The 22,387-nt window shown below is 40.2% G+C and overlaps 1 protein-coding gene across 4 annotated transcripts in view; it reads right to left on the bottom strand.

The window, feature by feature from the left end:
* Positions 1-22,387, bottom strand: part of MYO6 (myosin VI) — a 305,891-nt gene that overhangs the window by 128,123 nt on the left and 155,381 nt on the right. For all 4 annotated transcript variants that reach the window (XM_088471590.1, XM_088471596.1, XM_088471603.1 and 1 more), the window contains exons 11-12: positions 10,920-11,100; positions 7,886-8,030 (exon numbers count right to left, since the gene is read on the bottom strand). In XM_088471590.1, the coding sequence (XP_088327716.1) occupies positions 7,886-8,030; positions 10,920-11,100 (326 nt within the window). The remainder of the gene's footprint in view (positions 1-7,885; positions 8,031-10,919; positions 11,101-22,387) is intronic.

The raw sequence follows: 22,387 nt of genomic DNA, 5'->3' as shown, positions 1-22,387 counted from the left end.
TTTAGGAAATACATTAGTTCTTTGGTACACTCCATTGTCGCCTTGAATATCCCTTTAACTCATAAATAGTTTTTCTTGCAATTGAGTCCCACTGAAGCCACTCATGAATATAAACGTACCGGACACATACTGTCAGCAGCCACATGTCAGTTGGTAAAAATGGGACACTAACGGTAACTCCTCATATATGAGAGATCATAGCCAAAGCTATGCACATATATGCTATGAAATACATTACTAGTATTTTGTGCCGCTCCTCTAAGAGCTTCTCCAAAACTTAAGCATAGCCCGCACATTTTCATTCCTCTCCAGCATTTTCCTGATAGCTCACCAATCTCCCTACATGTTGGTTTTCGCACTTTCGGGCTCCATTTGTATTGGTTGCCTGATAAAATTTACGAATAGGTCAAGTTGAGCCGAACCTGCCCTCCTCCCCTCTCCCCTCTTTTCTTCTCCACCACACTTTTTCTTTGCTTCATTGTTTCATTCTTTTTTTATTACATCTTCTAAAAACAAAAACTGGATAAGTTGATGAATTTACCATTTTTTCCTGCAATGCTATTGTGATTTTGATAATGTTTAGAAAAAAACTAAATATTTCTACTTTTACGTATGTCTTGACCTGATCTAGCTCACTTCGCCATACATAATATATGATTAGTTATACTTTACTCAAACTTGTTCGAATTACTGCGTCCTGGAGTATCAGCATTTTATCCAGGGCACCCCTGAGCCTAAAGTTTTTTCTTAAGAATTTGAGTGACAATTAAATGATTGTGCTTATATGTCACCCTTAAGTACAGTTATGTGGTGGCTGATAGGGCTGTGCTTCTTTTTGTCCACATATCTTTTAATTGGTAGTCATTAGCACTGGTTTTCTCTATCACATTGATTAAAAATCATTTTATTTGGTACTGGAACACCAACCCGAAGCGCCCTGAGGAACCCCTGGGTGACACAGCACCCATTTTGCGAACCACTGGTCTATGTATTGCTGTACTCGCAGACCTCTATGTAAATCTGTTCTGCATTGGCTCTCATTCACTGAATAAAATGTTGTTTTCAAAAATATATATATTTTTTAAATACTGTCTGAATACAACATTGGCACATAAATAAGAAAATATTCAATGAAAAATATTAAATAATAAATTAAATAAGGTATATACCTTTATATGCGGGTGGTGACTGGGAAAGTGGGTCTGCGCCCCAGGCTAGTAGAACGCTGGCAAAGTGAATGCTGCTGCGCCCCCAGGTCCCAGCACCATGGGAGAGTGCCCTGTCAGCCCGCCCCTTGAGCCATCCCTTATTGTGGACCTAAAAATTGTAATTTCAGAGTTTTAACTGAAAAAAATCAATCTGATACCTCCCCTCTTAATATTGTATATTATTTTCAACATTTGTCCTCCTGATATTTGTTATCAATAAACTATGCAGTTGTGTATTCTCTTTGATTTATAATTATGTTTAAATGTTTTCTTAACGGTGCATTTTATTTTGCATTGATTGAAGGACACAGGCACTTAGAAGATTAAAAATGTTTGTCCTTCACTAGACCAAAAAAGCACTTGTATTTTAACATATTTTCATTAATTAATTCAAGAGTCCCGGCTTGCACATTATAGATAAGCCAAAACAAAAGTGAAACTCAATCACTGAAGTTTCTTTTGCTTCCAGTGACATTGTAAATACAGACATTTACAGATAAATTAGTACTGTCCAAAATGAAATATTTTGTGATCTCCAACTTTCTTTGACATAAAACACAGTGATTAATGAGAATAGTTAAATGCAGTTACTATCTGTACTTTGATATTTTGTATGCTATAATCTAATATTTTAGAAGAGTAGTGAAGAACACAATCTTGGAATACTACTGTCTCATTGCTACACTTCAAACTGTCCACATTAAAATCTGTGACACTGCACGAAAATGCTGATGAAAGTCATTGAAGCTTTGAAATCCTAAGAAATTACTTACATTTGCAATTCATATTATCAATATTCTCTGGGTAGCAAAGATGAGGGAAGGGAAGAGCACAACTACTAATTAACTTTCAACTTGAACAACTATTTGTTCCCACAGACACAAAAGGGAAACCCACTGAAAAGCAAGTTAATTAGTTACACAGTAGTTTAAATCTGAAAATTGTATGTATCCATGTTTTCCAAAGCAAGATAATTATTTGTCCAATTGTTCAAAGCTCCAAAACATCAGTCGGCAAATAAAATATGCACAAAAATACACACTGGGACTAATGCAGAGTTGAACACAAACCCATTTCTGAAACAATATTGTGTGCTTTCACTTTGAGCACGCTCCAGGACCAGGTGTGTGCAAGTATGGGCAATGCCCATACAATCCTAAAATCTCCATTACGGACTGAAGGGGCGTAACTGTGCTGTAATGGGGATGGGGCTCTCACATAGGGAAAGTTCATTAAGGGAGTGTCAATGACAATGTGGGAAATACAGAGTTGTGCATATCAGTAAATACTGCTTTTTTCAGAAGGATCTTTTGCACAAAGTATAGGGCAGGTGAAGTGCGCAATGAATATAGTGATGGCTATTAAACCAAGTGTACAGAAAGGGGTGGTGTGGCCGCAGAGATGTGACAACCTTGCAAACTGGTAAATATGCACATTTAATTCCATGCACACAATGCAGAAACAATTACATAATCGATTTCAACTCTACGTAAGCCCTACTTTGAGCTACTGTATATTCAGTTTAGGTTTTGTTATAGCTGATCACATATTTGACCTGTAATGTAAGATTATTTGCCACTATGAGGTCTTCTTCCTTCTTTGAGGTCTACAACAACTCCCTCTTCCTCCCTCAGAGTCCAGGGGGTAAATGCAATAGGCTGTGGACTTCAAGCATCGGTGAGTTCCGTGCAAGACTGCACAATGTTTTAAAATACCAGCCATTTAAATGGTAAAACCAGGTTGATTTTGCCTTTTAAATGACTGCTACTTTAAAACATCGGGCAGTCTCGCACGGTACTCACCGATGCTAGAAGTCCGCAGCCTATTACATATAACCCCATGACTTTGCCACATATTTCAAAGACAAAATCTACAACATTCAACAAGGCATTCACTCATGCCAGTCCCCTCCTGCCCCGTGTATCATATCCTGTACTCCCAGAACTGTGGACAAGTATTTGCACTCATCTTATCCTACAACCTTTTCCCCGATGTGATTATTCACTCTCAACTTTCCACTCCCTCTAACTACATGCCATGATCGTGAAACATAAAAATACAACCTCACTTGCGCTTGTGAAATATGTTCCAAATATTCATATATTTTTCATATATTTCAATACGAAAATCCACGGTACATGGAAAAATAAAAGATAAAAGAAGACACAAATGTGTCAAAGTCATTTCTTAAATACACACCACTGCATAGATGTGTTGGTAGTATCAATAAAGTGGGTATAGAGATCCTCTCCAAGCTTAGATTCCTTCTCCCTTTGAAGAGATGTCACCCAATACGTGAAAGAGAAGGCATATAGTGAAGTTTTCACATGTATGCTTACGTTCAATGACGTGGTACTGGCATATAAAGGTATCTTTAGGTTGATCACCAACACAATATCTTCACACCAGATTGCATCACGTCCATCAATGAGCGGTGAAGAAACCAAAAAAACAATGCAATCACCCAATTGGTACTAAAATCCAAATTAGGATATGTTTATTAATAAAAAAAAAAGGAACCCTACCATCGATGATGGTCTAATGCTTATTTCCGTATGTTTAACAAGAAAGTCCCGGGCCTTATAAGAATACAGAAGTAGCATAAAACGATGGCAGGGAAACTTCACATCAATAAGAAGACACTGTTCAACGCGTTTCGGTGCACTGCGGCGCCTTTTTCAAGATATGTGTCTTATCGCTATGTAATCCCGCGTGCCAGATCATGGGACTTTCTTTGTATTTCTGGTATTTTTATGTTTCATGATTGTTAGGAGTTGGTGACCTATTACATACCTTTTGCAGCTGTGAGGTGCAGCGCCGTTAAGTGGTATTTTTTGTATTCATACATGCCATGATCCCTTATTCAAAACACTTTCTTTGTACTGGCAAGTACCCATCCTTTTTTTAAAATAGAGGTCAACAAATTTTTGTAACATCTAGGAAGCAGTTTAAAAATGTAGGGACCCAGACCATCGTCCCTAACCAAAATATATGTAAACTTGTATCGATCGCGACACAATACCCATCAGAACCCCCATACATGCAATCATTGTCGGAAGGAGTGAGCTTCTGCACTACCTCCCCCCAATATCTGACATGTAGGCCTGAGACGGCAGTCACTAGGACCTGTCAGAGCTAAGTAAGACAGGCTCACCTCTGACATGCGCTACTGCACATGCACGGCATCTACACTAGTCTTTACTCCCTGGTGTTCCATGAGAACGGAATGACCCAGAAGACTTTCACAGTATAGAGCCACATAGCTGGACCACAAGTATACTACATCATCACCATTATAGTACAGGGTATCACCTACCATGTGCCAGGATAATAAGCACTATAAACAGGTATGCCTAGCTGCATCCTCGTCCGTAGCGCAGCATCTCGCACCATGCGTGGGGCGAGACGGACTCCCGCGATCAGAGACACGCATGTGCGTCTCCATAGGAATGAATGTGAAACGCACTCCCATGATCAGAGAGGCGCATTTGTGTCTCCACAAGACTGAATGGAGACGCACTCCCGCAATTGGGGACGCGCCATAGCGTACCATGGTACATAGCGCGTTGCGTGCGCATCTGCACATACAGTATATACACATAGATACATACATATATACACATATGTGATATCTCTGTATCATTTGCCTCTTCTTGTTCTAACTGATCCAATATATCTAAGAACTGGTTAAGCTATAAATACTTGTGGACTAACCGCCACCAGCACCAACTGTTACATACTTAACACCACATGCATCTAGGCCAAAAACATTATACCCTGATTTAACTATTGTATGATGGACTACTGCTCCCAGCAAGATCCACTAGTGTGTTATAGTGGCAGTCTACTCTGCTATCAGGTGTTGCCCAACCTGCTGTCACTATGATACGCTGCTAATAATCATAGTACCACACAGGCTCCAACAATGCCCATCAGTGCTGCCACATGCCCCTACCTGGCCCCTCAGCTCATAGTATGCCATACATTATTGTCCCCCAATTCAGTTATATCACACAGCAGTGCCTCCGATTAATAATACAAGTATTTCAAGGGAAGGTTTTAAATGATGCCAAATAGGGGAGCATGGTTTACACTGGGTACATACTTGGCAATATATATACTGCTCGTTCTATCGACGAGCAATGTATTGCGAGTGCATCAGCGGGTGTGTAAACCTAATATGTCTGTGAAGGACTTTTTTCACAGACATATCAGGTCGCCCCTGCAGCACAGAAGATGCAGATATATCTGACCGCCCAAACAGGGACATCTCAACTGGAAAGACAAATTTTAATGCCTGCCCAGTTGCGATGTCAGCCCAGACACATCAAGCGGGCAATTGGTAGGTGTGTATATCTTACCAATTAGCCACTCTGATGGCGGATTGGTCAGCTGACCGAACCATCGTCAAAGTATGTACCCTGCATAAGTTGCCAAATAGACTGGACGGAATATGTAGCTCTGGCTAATGTAACTGTTAAGGTTGTGAAAATACGAAACGCTTTACCTAGTTCCTGGAAGAGTAATATCAAGTCTACTTGCATGGTTTACCATTATGTAGAGTTGATTTTGTTTGCCTTCTAATACACCCTTTGAAGTGGGTGTGTGGTTGTGCATACTGGTGACATAGGAGAATGAGAACTACCATAGAGGCAGGAAGGGAGTTGAGCTGTTGCAATTGGTAGTAGTTAGAGCCTATGGCCAGTAGGTGACAGGAAGTAGAAGTCATCACAGAATTGTGGAGCAATGAGGGGGTTCCTGCGCTCCCCGGACTAGGGAGAAGGGTGGGTTTGTGGCAGCTGCCGCAATTCCCATCCAACAACCAGGGCAAGAGAAGCTGTTGTAGGAGAGGGGCACAAGTCTGGAGTGGTTCAGCTAAAGGGGGAAGTCACTACCCAGGATTGAGTAAGAGTAACCTGTTAAAGTGGGAGACCCCACATGTGAACTTGGAGTTTGTTAATGGACAGGCTTCAACATTGCTCTTCAAATATAGGCATTCCATTGGAAATCCTCTACAATACTATGCTACTTGTTCAAACAATATTACTTTGTGTCCTTATATAAAAATCACTGCTGAAGAACAGGAATATTTTTTTTCTGGCTTATAAAAATGAAATAAAATAAAAAACAAGATTTAGTACAGTTAGTCCAATTATACTTATACAATAATGACACCTCCAAAAGAAGAAAAAGTAAATGATGACTTCAAGTAAGTTAAAATCAAGGATTGCTAAGAACTGCCAAGATCTATATTTCACATCACACACTTCAATATATATTGCATATTTCAGCACATTCTTAAGAACATCCTCTAATTAAAATATGTTTAGCTGCCCAATACAAACATGATTAAAATATGACACATGAACTTCAACTAAAGCACTTCATTAGAAGAGAAACAGATTCAACAAAAATCATGTTCTTGAGAAAACATTTTTTTTCATATGATTAATAATACACATGAATATGTAAATATGTAAATATAACTTAAAATAAAAAAAAACACTATACTATATCTAATTATCAGACAACTAAATATATGAGCTTGCCTTACGGTAGATAGATAGACAGACATATAAGCAATTTACTGTGGTCATGTTATAAAAACTCAAGATCTAGCTTAGCCACGTTCTTAAATGGAAATGTGGCTGTGCTGTCAATGCCTGATATTCTCATTTACCCCAAACCAAGAGAAGACCAGACTGTATATAGAACATTCTGTGTTACATTAGTTAGTCCTATTTCTGTGTATTAGCACCCCTCCTATCTGCCCATAGGTGTTTTTAATCAGCACAGGTTCCTACATTGCAGTCTACATATCCAAATTGGCACTATTATAGGCAAGTCCTAGATAAACTGACATGTGTTAGTATTGGGGATGTTAGGGACCCATCTGATGGGGTTCGCATTGATGTGGTGGATGGGCAAACATTTTTGGCCAAACATGTACTAAGAACCTCACTTATACTCCATGTTAATTGCAGAGTTTATCAAATTATTTTGACTCTCATTGTGCTTAGAGTGTGCACCTGCATTTTCTTTTTCCAGTATTGATCTACAAGTCTCAGCATGGTAGCATCTCTTATGTTAAAAATTAGGGTGTGCAGTCCAAGCCCTCTTCCCCTTATATCTAATTATCAGACAATTAAACATAAGAGCCTGCCTTAGGATAGACAGACAGATAAACAATGTACTGTGACCATGCTATAAAAACTCCAGATCTAGCTTAACCATGTTCTTAAATGGAAATGTGGCTGTGCTGTCAAAGCCTGACATTATCATTTATACCAAACCAAGAGGAGGAGATCAGACTGTATATAAAACAAGAGAAAACTTAACTGGTACGGACATACATAAATGTATGTATATATATATATATATATATATATATATATATATACATACATACACACATATATATGTATATGTATATGTATATATATATATATATTTATTTATTTAGGGGCAGGTAAGATAAACCCACTATTTATATTGTATTTAATAATGTAAGTCTCATGTTTGGACAGCTGCTATGGAGCAAAGCGATAAAGAAAAAAAATAAAGAGTTTCAATGAGCAGGGATTCATGAGGAAGATGTCGTTTTTCAAGTAATAATCACAAGTCACTTAATTGTTTGCATGGTAGATTTGCAAAAGAATAGAGTAAAGCAATCTTACTTGATAACTGTGCCTTTGGTGCCCCCTGCTGTTGTAAGCATGACCCTTGTGGTTAGGCTGACACGCAGATCATCTTCATCCAGACCCAGAAGCACAGAACAGCATTGTAACGACTTACTAGATTTGTTCTTTAGAGCGCAGCCACCTGGTGTTCAATACAACATATATGTCAACAAAACTGAGGTCTGCAGACAGGTACTAAATTGGTTAACAGTGTTTGGCATTTATCCTAGCACATAGGCATTTGTCCAAAAGGTGCATACACAATCTGTTCATTTAATCTTTTCACTGGCAAACATAAAAAGTCTGTATATGACAAAAACACAGCAAGCAGCATGAAAACAAAACACTAAATGGTTTTACTGCTCTAGTAAGGGAAACAAGGAGAAACAGGTCCTTTATTGACAGTATATGCATAAATATGCACAAACATTAAAGTAGTATGTAGTTTAAACACAACATCTAATACTTGATAAATAAGAATGAACGTATGTATTTTTATGATCTGTATTTACTTTGAAAATAAGAAAACTGGTGTAATTTTGCTCAAGACATACAAGAATTATTGCATTATTTTAGCAATAAAGAAAATGATATCCCTAACACCTTAATAAATCTAAATGCAAAATTGTAAACGTTATAAAGTCTCAGTTAAAGTGAAGTTCAAGGTTTTAGTTCCACACACTGTAATGTTACAGCTACCCAATCTCGTCACAGCTCCTTGCTTTCCAGGTAGTCCGTTACTAATATTTATGTCATGCTATAAAACAAAAAGTCTCACAAATGTATTACTGGGGATATTAATACTTGGCTCAGCTGTACATGAAGCAATAATGCCTGAGTTCACACTGCAGGACACTGAAAAAGCAAATGCAATGCCTTTGTCGATAAGCATATACAGATGATCAGTAAACCCTACACAAAAACATAAAGCCCACAACAATTACTATAACGAGTGACCGCTATTGGTGAACAGGCATGATATGTTCATGGTGTGTCACCAGTAGTGTGCCTGGACTGTCCATATACGGCATTACAAATCAATACTGTTATCTGTTCGCTTAACACATGGGGTAGATGTACTAAGCTCCTGTCACTTTACAGTATGCGCAGTTAGGAGCTGATTAGTTGGTACTATGTCTGCCCACTCTCTCACTTTTCAAGGCTTAGTACAGGATGCAGTTGATATGCCGGCAGATGGGATGCCAGCAGTCAAAATATCGATGCCTGATACCCACCGCCTGGCATAATGCAGCCGCCAGCATCTCATACAGATTCCCTTAGTACATCAACCCCCAAAGAACAAAGACCTGGCCAAGATCCTCAAACAGCAGCAGTAAAATCATATGTATGTAGTACAGTAGGTGAAAGACTTGCTGCTTTCTCATGTACCCATATTTTGCTAATTTCACAAAAATTATTTTAGAGAAGTCTCCAATATTAGACAATGTGTGATACATTCAGACAATGAAAAGGTCTTCTTTATTTAAACAGGTGAGGCTTTGATATCCTTGACTGTTGTGTGAACTATTCGGATAAAGAATGTTTTACTGGCTGTCTAAAATTTGTCACAAATTTATATTCAATATTAGATACTTCCCTTCACAAAACAGCTCCATATCTTTAACCTACTGCATATAATTAACAACATCAATTTTCCCAACCATGACTAATGAAGATTGTGGATATATAGGCATTAGATGCTTTTGTGGAGCAATATGCTATATTAAAAAAGGTATGAAGAGATTACAACACTTACAAATCCCAATGCAGAAAAGAACAAGCTTACGGAACCTTCAGATTAGTCTTGTAATAATTATAATAATATAAGGTAGAAAATACACTTATGACATCATTTTACTGTAACTAAACAGCATGTATACTAAAAAATATATACACTAAATACTGTCCCTCTATAACTTGCATGAAGTGTTTAACTATGCAATCACTCTTTAGAATGTTTGACAAATGAAGCTCAGAAAATGTTCCTCTCCATGTAGAGCTGCTATATATTATTAGACATTCTAGCAGTGATTCACACTGCCCTCGCTTTCTCTGCTTAAAACCATTTAAATCCCCCAGCGAGCAAGTGTTAAAACTTTCACCAGATGATCACCAAGGTACACATTCGACTCCAGGAAAAACTCCATTTGAATGCATATTACTGCCTGAGTACATCAAACACAACTTTTTTGCGTTGGTGAGTAAAATGATAAATGAATCCCTTAGCTCTCATTACATCGTACAAATGCAACTTGCTTTTGCCACCCAAAGACACAATATAACATAGCAAGTCAAGGGCAAGCAAAGCTGCGATACAAACTCACAGCTGTACAATCACAGCATGGTTCTTCTCAACAAATGCCTCATCTAAAAAAACACAAAATGAAAACAAACCCTTAAAACCTATATAAATATATGATACAGGAAAATAAAAATAGGACTTTTAAATATTTAAAAGGCATTGAACTGAAAGGCTTATTATTGGTGCTTTTGGTTATATACTGTATGATAAATAGATCTTTACCCCTTACTAAAGAGCACGTAACCCTTTCCTGTCTGGACGGGACAGTAGCACTTCAACTAACCTCTGCACTGAAAGGGTTATCATCCTCTAACTGTGGTCATACAAGGTACAGTGACACGGCCGTATGAATGTAGCCAATCTGTCAACTCTACCACTGAATTGCCAAAGGGGACGTTCTGCAGTACACCTGCATTGCAGCAGTCACACAACAGTGCATTTTCATTGTTTCTAAAAGACCTCTACAAATCAACTGCACAAATGACTGTCTCATTTACCTGTAATCAAATAACACCTCACATTTACTCAAAGAGGAAACAGGTCTCAGAATCCATTTCTCTTTAAGTCCCTGCCTTTAGTGTTCCTATGAGAAAAAATTTCTACAAACAATTTAAAGTACAATTTATTCCTACTTTTAAAAGAACACTGTGCTTACTGACTCAAATCAAACTCCTATCATTTCAGATGACATTTACACTGAAAGAATAATAGAATAAAATGTCTCCTAACCAGAGGAGCTCCCAGCTTCTTCAAAATCAATATTTCCAAGGTGTAGGACACCAGCAACCACTCGGAAAAGATCAAGCTTCTCCGTGTCATCCAAGCCAATCTTCTTCATAGCGATGCACATACGATTGAAATCTCCATGGTCATCTAAGAGTGGATCCTTTAGGGAGCCATGTTTGAGGTACTACAAAAAAAATATTAAGGTTAATATATAGATTGGGAAACAAAAGTAAAGAAATGAATATATCTGAATTGATAGACTAGAATTCTAAACACACTTAGGGGCATATTCAATTAAACGCGAGCTGCCATCAGCAACTCCTGTTTCGCGTATATTGGCCAGTTATGGTAATCTGATTCTACTAGCACTTTCATGGGCTGCAAGTAAAAAGCAAAAAGTGGGAGGTAACATGCGAAGCCGCCAGAAGCCATTCCGGCGGGACTCGCTCCTAATTGAAATTGCCCCATGATTTCCTAAGATGCAGAGTGCACATGCAAAAGTAAAAATATTAATGTAGACACATCACCTAATTTTGGAGAAAGATTTCATGGGCTAAACCGATGTTTATTAAAATTATGTCTATTAAACCTCTGAGACAAGAGGCCCTTTTGTTCCTTATGTCTTTGAAATATCAACAGATCCTTGTGGATTGATCAATGAATGGTTCAGTCCACAAAATTACTGTCTCCATTATGTGTAAGTGATGAATTCCCATTAGACAAAACTACTTAATAAGGAAGTATATAGTAACTAAAGTGATACAAGATTTATAATAGATGCAAATAACAGCAAGAAGGCATAAAATCAGCTAAAACACTTTGCTTTATGGGCATATGAATGTTCTTGGATTTGATGACAATTTAATTTGTGTTCCATGTATATTTAAGTACTCATTCACCCATAAAACAAATATGCATGCAGAGCAGTTCCTCTCTCTATCCTGGAAGATAATGTAGGCATGCTTTATTAGGCAATGCTCATGGAAACACCACAGAGTATTAGAAGCTTACAGAGAGTCAGAGAACTTTACAAAGCCAAAAGTTGCTTCCGCTTGTACGTCATGCATCTGCAAAGTCACACCACGCTTCTCTACACACCATAAACACTAAGCTAAAAATAATTGCAGGGTACATGAAAAATACCTCATCTTCCTGATAGATTACGAAGGAGGCAAAAAAAGCAATTTGGAGAGTTAATTGTACATTTTTTTGGTATGCAGCAGATTATACACAAGGCAGAATGATCAGATTACCAGCTAATGACCTAACAGCAGCAGGCTTAGAATTTCTGCTTCTCGGTCAGTGAGCAGTTACATTATTTGGGCATTTTTAGCAGTGAAAGAAGGATGTGATCATTTCCGCACACATTCTTGAGTTCACTAATCCGTTATCTGTAACTGTGAAAAGGATTATCTTTGCTGATAGTACGTTAAGTGCTGAATAACAGTGTCAGACACCTTCACACAACACTAAACAATTTACCTTAATACAAGAGAAAAAAAAAAGAGCATTTTTAAAGCAAAACTGCTGGCTAAGAACTTACCTCTGCCCCTGTGCCACCACCTCCAACAACCACACTCCATGCACAACAATAAGGAGGAGCAGATGACAACAGATTCACATCTTTCTGCTAGAGGCTAGCGTTCAGTGTGGAGGGTAGTTTGCGGGCAGGGGCGTATTTACTTGATGGACATCGGAAGCCCACCATCAAATGATGGCTGGGCTTCCACCATTGGAACTTTCGATGCATTGGTAACTAACCATCAAATCAAAAGAATTTGATTGCAAAAGCTATTTATTTGATGTGCACATGTGCAAAATTCTCCGGCAGCGTGGTTGGAAAGGGGCAGGATTGGGGGTGTGGCTAGGGGCAGAATCAGGGCCCACTCAGGAGCAATAACATACATACTGTCACTGTGCCTGAATTCTCAATGTAGCAGCGCTGCGGGGAATGAAAGGTGGGTATACAGTACACTACTATTTATATATATATACACACATACATATACATATATACATAGTAACAGTGACAGGGTCCAGTTCAGCATGCCAGGCACAGGTGACGGGGGAGGCTGCTCGCTGCTGAAGTTTGTCAGTCCGGTCAGCGTGTTACATTACATCCAGCTGAGCTAGGCAACAAAGACTCAGAGGACAGAGACACTGACAGTGCAGCACCCAGGACTTGTGTGAGTTTGTGTGTGTGTGTGTGTCTGTGCTGCTGTGTGAGTGACTTCTGCTGCTGCTATTGCAGGGTGAGTGTTGCACACTGACTGACTGTCTATGACAGTGAGAGCCAAGCAGAGTTAGCTACATTCCCAATTACCTAGCAGCAGCCTAGAGAAGGGAGGGACGGAGGGTCACGTCTCTGAGGCAGTGAGAGACAGCCTCTGACAGACCCAGCATGAAGAATAGTTGATGCTGACACTACACACAACAGCCAGGAAGGGGCCAGTGGTAGCATAGCTAGAAAACAAGACACCATCGGTACACCACCAAATGATTAACATTTGATGGTGACAAACATCAGAAGGCCATTATCAAATAGTGAAAACACTACCATCGGAACGAAAACATTGATGGTTAGCAACAGCCAGAATAATTAGTAAATATGTGTGTGGGCTGCAGGGGCTGGACAAGGGTGGCCAGGGGCAGGAAAGACTGAAGAGGGGATGGCTGGGGAGAGGGAAGAGGGGATGGCTGGGGAGAGGGAAGAGGGGATGGCTGGGGAGAGGGAAGAGGGGATGGCTGGGGAGACAAAAGGGGGTTGGATGGGGAGATAGAATGCGTGCTGTATGATGAAACAGAAACAGGTGCTAGCTGATGAAACATGGGGGATGGCTAGGGAGACAGAAGGGGGGGCTGGCTGGGGAGACGTTATAAGTACAGAATGTAATTATTCAGAAATTATGAGGGGCGCCAGTCCATTACTTCGCCAGGGGCACTCGGACCCCTAGATACACCCCTGGTTGCGGGAGCCATTAGTATCACAAAATAAGCGGGATTATGTCACTCATTCACTGTTTTTGGTGTCCCAATCAACTACGGATTGGGTACGCATCCCTCAACTATCTAGATTGCCGAATGGTAGCGTCAGCCCTGCCCTGACCAGTAGTGTATACAATTAGAAACTTTGCCTTTATTTCTGACAGTACACACTTGCTTCTTTGATCCATAAATAATTATATAAGGAGTGCACTACAAAAACATGTCACTCAGATGAAATTCCTTACTGATCAATTAAAATATAATGGGTTCAAGCAAGCTCGCCTTTGCTGCCAAGTCAATAAAAAACAAACATTCACTTCATTGGCTGCTTGCAATAAAAGAGCAGTAGGTGATTAAAGAACAACAGAAAGGCATACACATTCATTTACAAGCAATGTCAGCAAAATCAATGAGAGAGAGAGAGAGAGAGAGAGAGATAGAGAGAGAGAGAGAGATAGAGAGAGAGAGAGAGAGAGAGAGAGAGAGAGAGAGAGAGTGAGAGTGTGTGTGTGTGTGTGTGTATGTGTGTGTGTGTGTGCGCGCGCATTTATCGTCAATAGTAAAGCATGGACAATGTTCTTGGACCAAAAGAAAGCCACAAAGGTCAATGACATACGTGAGTTTATAACCTAATAGGTGGAGCAATGTATAACAGCTATTTAAAAGTAGGACTGAAATGTCTGTTGTTTATATGTCAAGGGCTCAGGTGTAAGAAACAATCATAACAATAATTATACATGGAGTATGTTTAGAACACAAGTGCAAAACACAAAAAGCCTCTTGGAAACTGTCAACAACACGTGGACCAAGACCCTGCTGGTAGGAAAAATGGACTACACTATTCAATCAAAACAGCAGCGTTCCAGCAGTGTGTCTCCTACACTCAATAATTGCATTGTTGTAACTCTTTCACTTCTAGACAAGATTGACTGAAAACTGGTTACACTGACTGCATATTCCACAATTAGTGTTCACACTTCTAGAAACCGTGTAGTAGTGTATACAGGAGGTTATTACACTTATATATGTAGTGTTTGGTAGCTTTAGACTTTATATATTTAAAGGATAAAGCAAAATGTTTGGCTTTACATAAAACAAAACACATTTTAGTTGTTGATTGAGACAGAGTGACAGACAAATAGGTATTGGGTATACATACAAATCACATTTGAGACCAGCATATTTATTTGAAACGTGTGGTTTTTAGGGGAGGAACCCTTCATAATATGGTCCAGTTGTGCCACATGCCAAGTACATTGCTTAACTGCACCTGATGCTTTGAGTTTATAAAAGGGCAATGTGGCACACCAGAGGCAGATGGCAGCAGGTGCTCAATCCCTCTGTCTCAAACAAATAATCAGGGCAAGTGTTGAATGGCTCTCAGGATGAACAATTTGAGGTAAAGCTGGTATATATGTAATAGATATACCACTCAATCTGATATATGCAGACCTTGGTGTTGAACCACCCAAGACGTGCGTATATCAGAGCGTGACCACACACCCAAGAGTGGTATATCGATCTTATAAAATGGCCCCTGTTGTGACAAAAAAGTTCTACGTGGAGATGATGTAGGGTGAAGGAGATACAGAATAGGAGGAGAAAATAGTTTCGTAGGCTTTTTAATTTGAGTTATGTTTAATGAATAAACATTTACCTGGATAACAGTGTGTAACAGTGGTTCATTTTGGAAAGAAAATGTGTTGTACAGTGAATTGTACTGGCAGGAAGTGCTTAGTGCTACTTCAGGGTCAGGGCTGACATGTCTGCTCACTGCTTACTGTGCTGGATGCTGAAGTGGCTGCTCAGGTAAATCTTGTTCGAGCTCTTTGGTGATTACTAATGTTAGGGCCATTGAGTCATGAAGTAATTTGGACATTTCTTGAAATGTTTCTGTCAGGAATGTGTATGGCAGTGAGGCGGTGGTGTGCTGCTTTTCTGTGAGCAGTGCCTCTCTGAGAGATGATATTGGTTACACTTGTGGGGCAAAATTTACTAAGTTGCAGGTTCTAAACCCTGGGGGTTTGGTGGCGGTTTCTAAATGACAGCCCTATTCTATCATATTATTTGTTTTGACGGCGGTTTTGGCCTTAGTAAATCTGTATATAGCAAAACCGCCACCAAACCGACAGGGTTTAGAACCCACCACTTAGCAAATTTTGCCCGTGGAGTGATACAGCTGTGGCTTTGAGGCTCAGATTACATTTGGAAATAGAGCAAGCCTGTGGTGATTATAGAAATAATGCACAGTCATGTGATCTAGTGTGTCCAATCATGTTGGTTTTATCACTCTTAATATACCACACCATTTTATGTGTGTGTGTGTATATATATATATATATATATATATACACATACACACAGAGTGCGGCACTCTGGGCATAAATAAGCACACAACTCACGGCTGATATGATCAACGTTTCAGTTCTTGGCAGAACTTTTATCAAGATTCTGCCAAGAACTGAAAACGTTGATCATATCAGCCGTGAGTTGTGTGCTTATTTATGCCCAGAGTGCCGCACTCTGCTACATCGTATCAATTCTTCTTGTGAAGGCACCGGCAGCAGATATTTACAGTGTGTTATTGGGAGTGCCAGGTATATCGACATTTTGTATATATATATATATATATATATATATATATATATATATACACACACATATATACACATATATACACACACACACATATATATATATATATATATATACACACACACACACACATACATTTACACACATACTGTACATGACGTGCGGTCAGGTGAGGCAGATCCTTTCCTGTCATACTTTAGTATGCTGCAGAGTTTTGACTACAAAAATAAGACACATTTAAAGAAAATATAAATATCTTTTGTATTATTCTAATCATTTTTATAGTCAAAAATCTGGAGTAAAAAGTGTATGGCAGATGAGGCACTGCCTCTCCCCTGTCTACCTTTTTTGCACATTCCTGATCAAAACTCACCAAATTTCCAGCACTATATACAGCTGCACCTTTGTATAATGCTCACATGAACCCTCAGGTTCATATATGTGTGTGTGTAAATCTGCTCTGAAACTAGCCAGTGCCTCCCCAGCTATTTATCTCACAGCACATCACTGTTACACACATACTAGCTGATCTACCCGGTTTCATCCAGGTAAACCTTAGATATTTTCATTTCCTTCATACCATCTTAATTTAGCTTATATGCTTAGTTTATTTATTGCCTCCGTTATAAAGGATTAAGCAAATGAAGTTTTTTTTAGTCCTTAGCAGTGGCGACTTCAGAGGTGGGGCTGCAGCAATATTCCAATATGTGAGCCACACCAACTGTCATCCCAACTGCTGCCAAACATCACTGGCAGGTGGTGTGGCTCCCCTATTTGAATATTGGACTCTGCTGCAACCACTCCTCTGTAGTCGCCACTCAACCCAGTTAATGAGCTTACAGTCCCACAGCACTTTGGACACTTTGTCACCCAATTTATTATTATTATCCTTTATTTATATGGCGCCACAAGTGTTACGCAGCGCCTTACATAGTACATGAAACTAATAAGTGAACAAAAAAAAACAAAAAAACAAACAAGTAACTTACAGTACAGTGAAGGACATTATATACATTGCTGCAATAGTGATTAAAACACTCACAATAAGCAGCAGGGAGTTGGCAGTCAATGGCACCTCAGTCAAGAGGAAACATTTTACCACTTTTCACCCCCTTAATCACTTAACTGACGATTTAATTCCCATAAAACCGCTCAGAAATTGTCTGATTTTTTTTATTATTTAATAAAGTTTAAAAATTATTTTAAATAATATATTTAAATATTTTATTTAAAAATATATATATCTAGGGGGTGTTTTGCACCCTCCCATCCCTCTGTGTCTATAGGCCCCCATTATAAAAGAACTGCCTACCATCTATAGGCAATAGACCCCCTCAGGGGTCATAAATCCTAATAACACTCCATTAATAGTAAACAAATACCTCTTTTCCTAACCAACCCTCCCCCCCGGTAAAAAACGCCCCTATTTCTTTGCCCCCCATCCTCCTCCTCCCCTGTGACCAGTATAATTTGTTTTTATTATTTTACCTCCCTTTTCAGAGTCATAAACTGTCATGCCTGATGACTGTTTGTTAATAAACCGAAACGTTGCAGCAGCACTGGGTTTTTTTTTTATTTCTGTGCAAATCCTGGAGCGCCTACCCTTGCTTGGATTTATCTACACTTTGACTTTGGTTGTGCACCCGGACCCACTGGTTTGCTGGTATGGTGAGTGCCGGATTTGTGTCTGCACATACTGTATGTATATATATATCTATCTATATATATATATATATATATATATATATACACAGAGAGAGAGAAAGAGAGAGAGAGAGAGAGAGAAAGAACACACTAGTGCTTTTTTTTTTTAAATAGTTTATGTGCCTTTTAGGGTTAATGGGTTTGAGGAGGTCTTTTTTTTTTATTTGGTAATATATGCCAAATATGCTATGATAAAATAGAACATTGCGCATGTCAAGTAGTAATCTGTGGTGGGCAGAACTGGCTTGGGGCCTTTTCAAGTAGAGCGGCCGCTACCACATAGGGGGCACAGTGCAACTGATGAACTGTTGCGGTCCGGGCCGTGCTGGGCTCATCTTCCGGCTAAGACGTGGCTCAGCTGGGCCATGACCCATCTTTACAGTGGGTGCGTTGAGGTAGGAGGGGATGCAGGGAGAGGCACAGTACAGGCACTTAGGGGTCTATTTACTAAGCAGTGTTAGGAGAAGTGTAAAGTGAAGAGTGAAAAGTGATAAGGTTCCAGCCAATCAGCTCCCAACTGTCATTTTCAAACACAGCCTGTGAGATGGCAGTTAGGAGCTGGCACCTTATCACTTTTCACTCTTCACTTCTCGTAACACTGCTTAGTAAATAGACCCCCTAGTTGCCAATGCCTGCTGCCGTCCTGAAGGAACTTTTGTTCCTCCCCTATGTTCCCCTCAAGGGGACATTTTAAACAGCTGCACCTGCAACCTTCAAAAGATACCCGCCCCCATCGCCATCATATCCGTGAGTGAGGCAGCTCAGCAGTAAGCAGCCCTGTGTCATCAAATCATTTTAGGTAAGTAAACCAATACGTCTTTTCCACCAAGATCCCAGGTCCAGCGTGGGACACTGAACATGGGTTTCAAGCCGCGTGACAGCGGCTTGAACCCCATTTACACCACAGGCTGTACCCGGGATCAGTGGCGTCCCTCCCCGCGGTGACACCTGGTGCGGGAAAGGGATGTCATGCGCACAGCGCCGCAGAACAGGGGCGTGACCTCACTGACAGGGCGTGGCCTCGCTGGCCGAATCCCGGCCCGTGGTTATCATCATTGGGGTGGTGGGGGGTGCCAGCTCCCTCACAGTGACAGGAGCCGAGTGCTGCACTTAATGCTACAGTGCAGCACCCGGCTCCTGTCACTGAGGGTAAGTCAGCACATTGCGCTACTTGCAAAGCGATGTGAATAGGATGCACGAGCAGCTTCTGCTGCCTAACTGCGTGGAGTTTGTATATTCTCCCTGTGCTTGCGTGGGTTTCCTCCCACACTCCAAAAATATACTGGTAGTTTAACTGGGTCCCAACAAAAATTATCCCTAGTGTGTATGTGGTAGGGAATATAGATTGTAAGCTCCACTGGGACAGGGACTGATGTGAATGGATAAATATTCTCTGTAAAGCGCTGCGGAATATGTGTGCGCTATATAAATAACTGGTAATAAATAAATCATAAAATGAATGCGGCATACCTATAGCCTGTGTGTAACTGCATGCGAAATGCTACGTTACAGTGTCAGCATCTGTGTAAGTAAGCAGCGTGTGACAGTGCTTGTGTCAGTAAGCAGTGCGGCAGCATGGCTGTATGTAGGGCGCAAGGGCCACAGGAAGGCTGAGTGTAGTGTGCAGGGTTTACAAAAAGGCTAACTTTAGGGTATAGGGACCTCGGGAAGACTCTTGGTAAAGTGCAGGGGTCACTGGAAGGCTCTTGGTTGGCTGCACAGGTAACTGGAAGACTCTTGGTATAATACAGGGTTATTGAAAGGCTCCCGTTATGATATGAAGTGCAGGCACCTGTTCCTGCATAGCAGAAAGTGGAAGAGGCTACTGGAATTCTTTCAGTAGGATAAAGGTGTGACTGGAAGGCTCTCTCTAGGGTGAAGGGGACAATGGAATTCTGTATGCAGGGGATATAGGGTCACAGAAATAAATATGAAGGTAAAAACTTTTAAACATAAATAAATAATACCTATTTGTGTGCTGCAAATGAAAAAAACTGGTGCCCTTAAAGATCGCAATAAATAGGAACATGTTGTACCTGATTCTTATGGGAAACAAAGAGGCTTTTAAGTAAATGAAAATTAACATTTACAGAAGTTGCAATAAAATATTTTTTAACACGCAGTAAACAGCATCATAAAAAATTGTCACAATGAAAATATAAATAGCACCTTGCTCAATGCTTCAAGTTAACTACGATTTCTGTAATGGTATGGTTATATATAATCACAGTCTTGCAAGGGTGTTAAAGGTAATTAGAATCAACACATTGCATGCAGGAGCAAAGAGAAAGCAATTAGTGAAGTGGTAGGTTATAGGCAGTTTACAATAAGGGAGTAATCGCAAATATACGCATAGCGTCCCATAAGTCACTTGCGTCAGCTGAGTCATGATATTATAGCCGTGTTCGGACAGAAAAGCTTCTGGCTGAAAATCCACTGAATGTGGCTGTATTGGCTGGTGAGCGGTTTGATAGTTACCATAAGTTTTGTATAGGCATAGTGCTGCAATAAACGTCCTCTGGAGCCATAGCAGCTTAGATAAGTTAGTCTGTGGTTTGCCAGCAGCCGTGACTGAGCTTAGCGGATAGCTGGTTGCCCACATCCTTTTGGCGTTCTGCAATCAGCAGCAGTTACTTATTAAGGCTTCTTACACATGATTTAGCAAACTACTGAATCTCCTCCACTTAAACTGAAAAAAGCAATTAAATTCTACCTTTAAGGCTGATGCCATTACACCCTGTGATTAGCTGCCGTTTTAGCACTCATGGAGTGAGATTGCTGTCCCTCACACAATGGTGGAGTTCCTAAATCACTGGTTTGTGTGTACACTGGAATCCACACATGCAGTATATGTAACTGAAGGCCTGAGATGTTATGTGGCACACACATCCCACTCAGTGCTAACAATTATCCCACTCTGTCACTCTCACCGAGTCACCAAAACATTCTCACTAGCTTGTAGCATTCCAGTCACTCCACACATGCTTCTCATTCAGTATCTAAACTCAGCACATTCATCCCCCAGAAACATCATGCAGCCATCACTCAGTCCAATGTTCCACACCACCCACGCTCCAAAGCTATCCCCAGTCCTCACATATCAGACAATAGCCACATCTTTTATTTGAGTGGAAGAGATTCAGGAGTAATTGAAACTTTAAAGCATGTGTAAGAAGCCATGAAAATATATTATACATATATACACACACACACACGAGGGTTGATTGCAAAGTAATGGGACTCTCTCTGTTTTTCTGTCCCATAGGTAGACGTGTAACTCTATGCTGGTTATTGTGAAGCTCATACATCGATGTGTCTGAACCTGTGGTTGGACTGCCGCAGCCTTCTTTGTTTGGTCACAGCGAGTGGAAGATCTTCGTTCGTTTCATCATGGCGGATGAGGAAGATGTGTCTGTGAGATGTCAGATATGTTATTAAATTTTGTGTTAAACTTGGAAAAAGCGGAAATGAAACTCATGAAATGTTACGGCAAGTATACGGTGGAGAAACAATTAGCCGTGCTGCAGTATTTCGGTGGTGGAAGCACTTCAAAGAGGGTAATACGCGAGTGATCGACGAAGCGCATTCTGGGAGACCATCCACCGCGGTTACAGATGTCAACATTGCCAAAGATGCGGAGATGTTGCAAAATGACAGAAGGTTAACTTTATAGAAACTTTCGGGTTTAGTTGGCAATAAACGATTCGTCACGCATCACAATCGATGTAAGGAAATCGGGTATCCTCTCCGACATTCGAACAGTGTTCTTGCACAATTTAACTCGTCATCGCATCTGCTCTTCTGTGAGATTTCTGGGTACCCACCTGGCACACACATGATGCATTTTCAGTTCCTGTGTCACAATATGCTGATCCCATTCAAATGAGATGGCAAGTGAAGCCGAATGTTTGCGTAAAGTTAACCTTCTGTCATTTTGCAACATCTCCGCAGCTTTGGCAATGTTGACATCTATAACCACAGTGGATGGTCTCCCAGAATGCACTTCATCAGTCACTCGCGTATTACCCTCTTTGAAGTGCTTCCACCACCGAAATACTGCAGCACATCTAATTGTTTCTCCACCGTATGCTTGCCGTAACATTTCATGAGTTTCATTTCCGCTTTTTCCAAGTTTAACACAAAATTCAATCACACATCTCTGACGTACTCTCACAAACATGTCTTCC

The sequence above is a fragment of the Taudactylus pleione genome, unplaced genomic scaffold (genome assembly GCF_031769625.1).
Source record: "Taudactylus pleione unplaced genomic scaffold, aTauple2 ptg000015l, whole genome shotgun sequence".
NCBI lineage: Eukaryota > Metazoa > Chordata > Amphibia > Anura > Myobatrachidae > Taudactylus > Taudactylus pleione.
The sequence above is the reverse complement of the archived record's forward strand: the minus strand, read 5'-3'. Positions and strand labels throughout refer to the sequence as shown.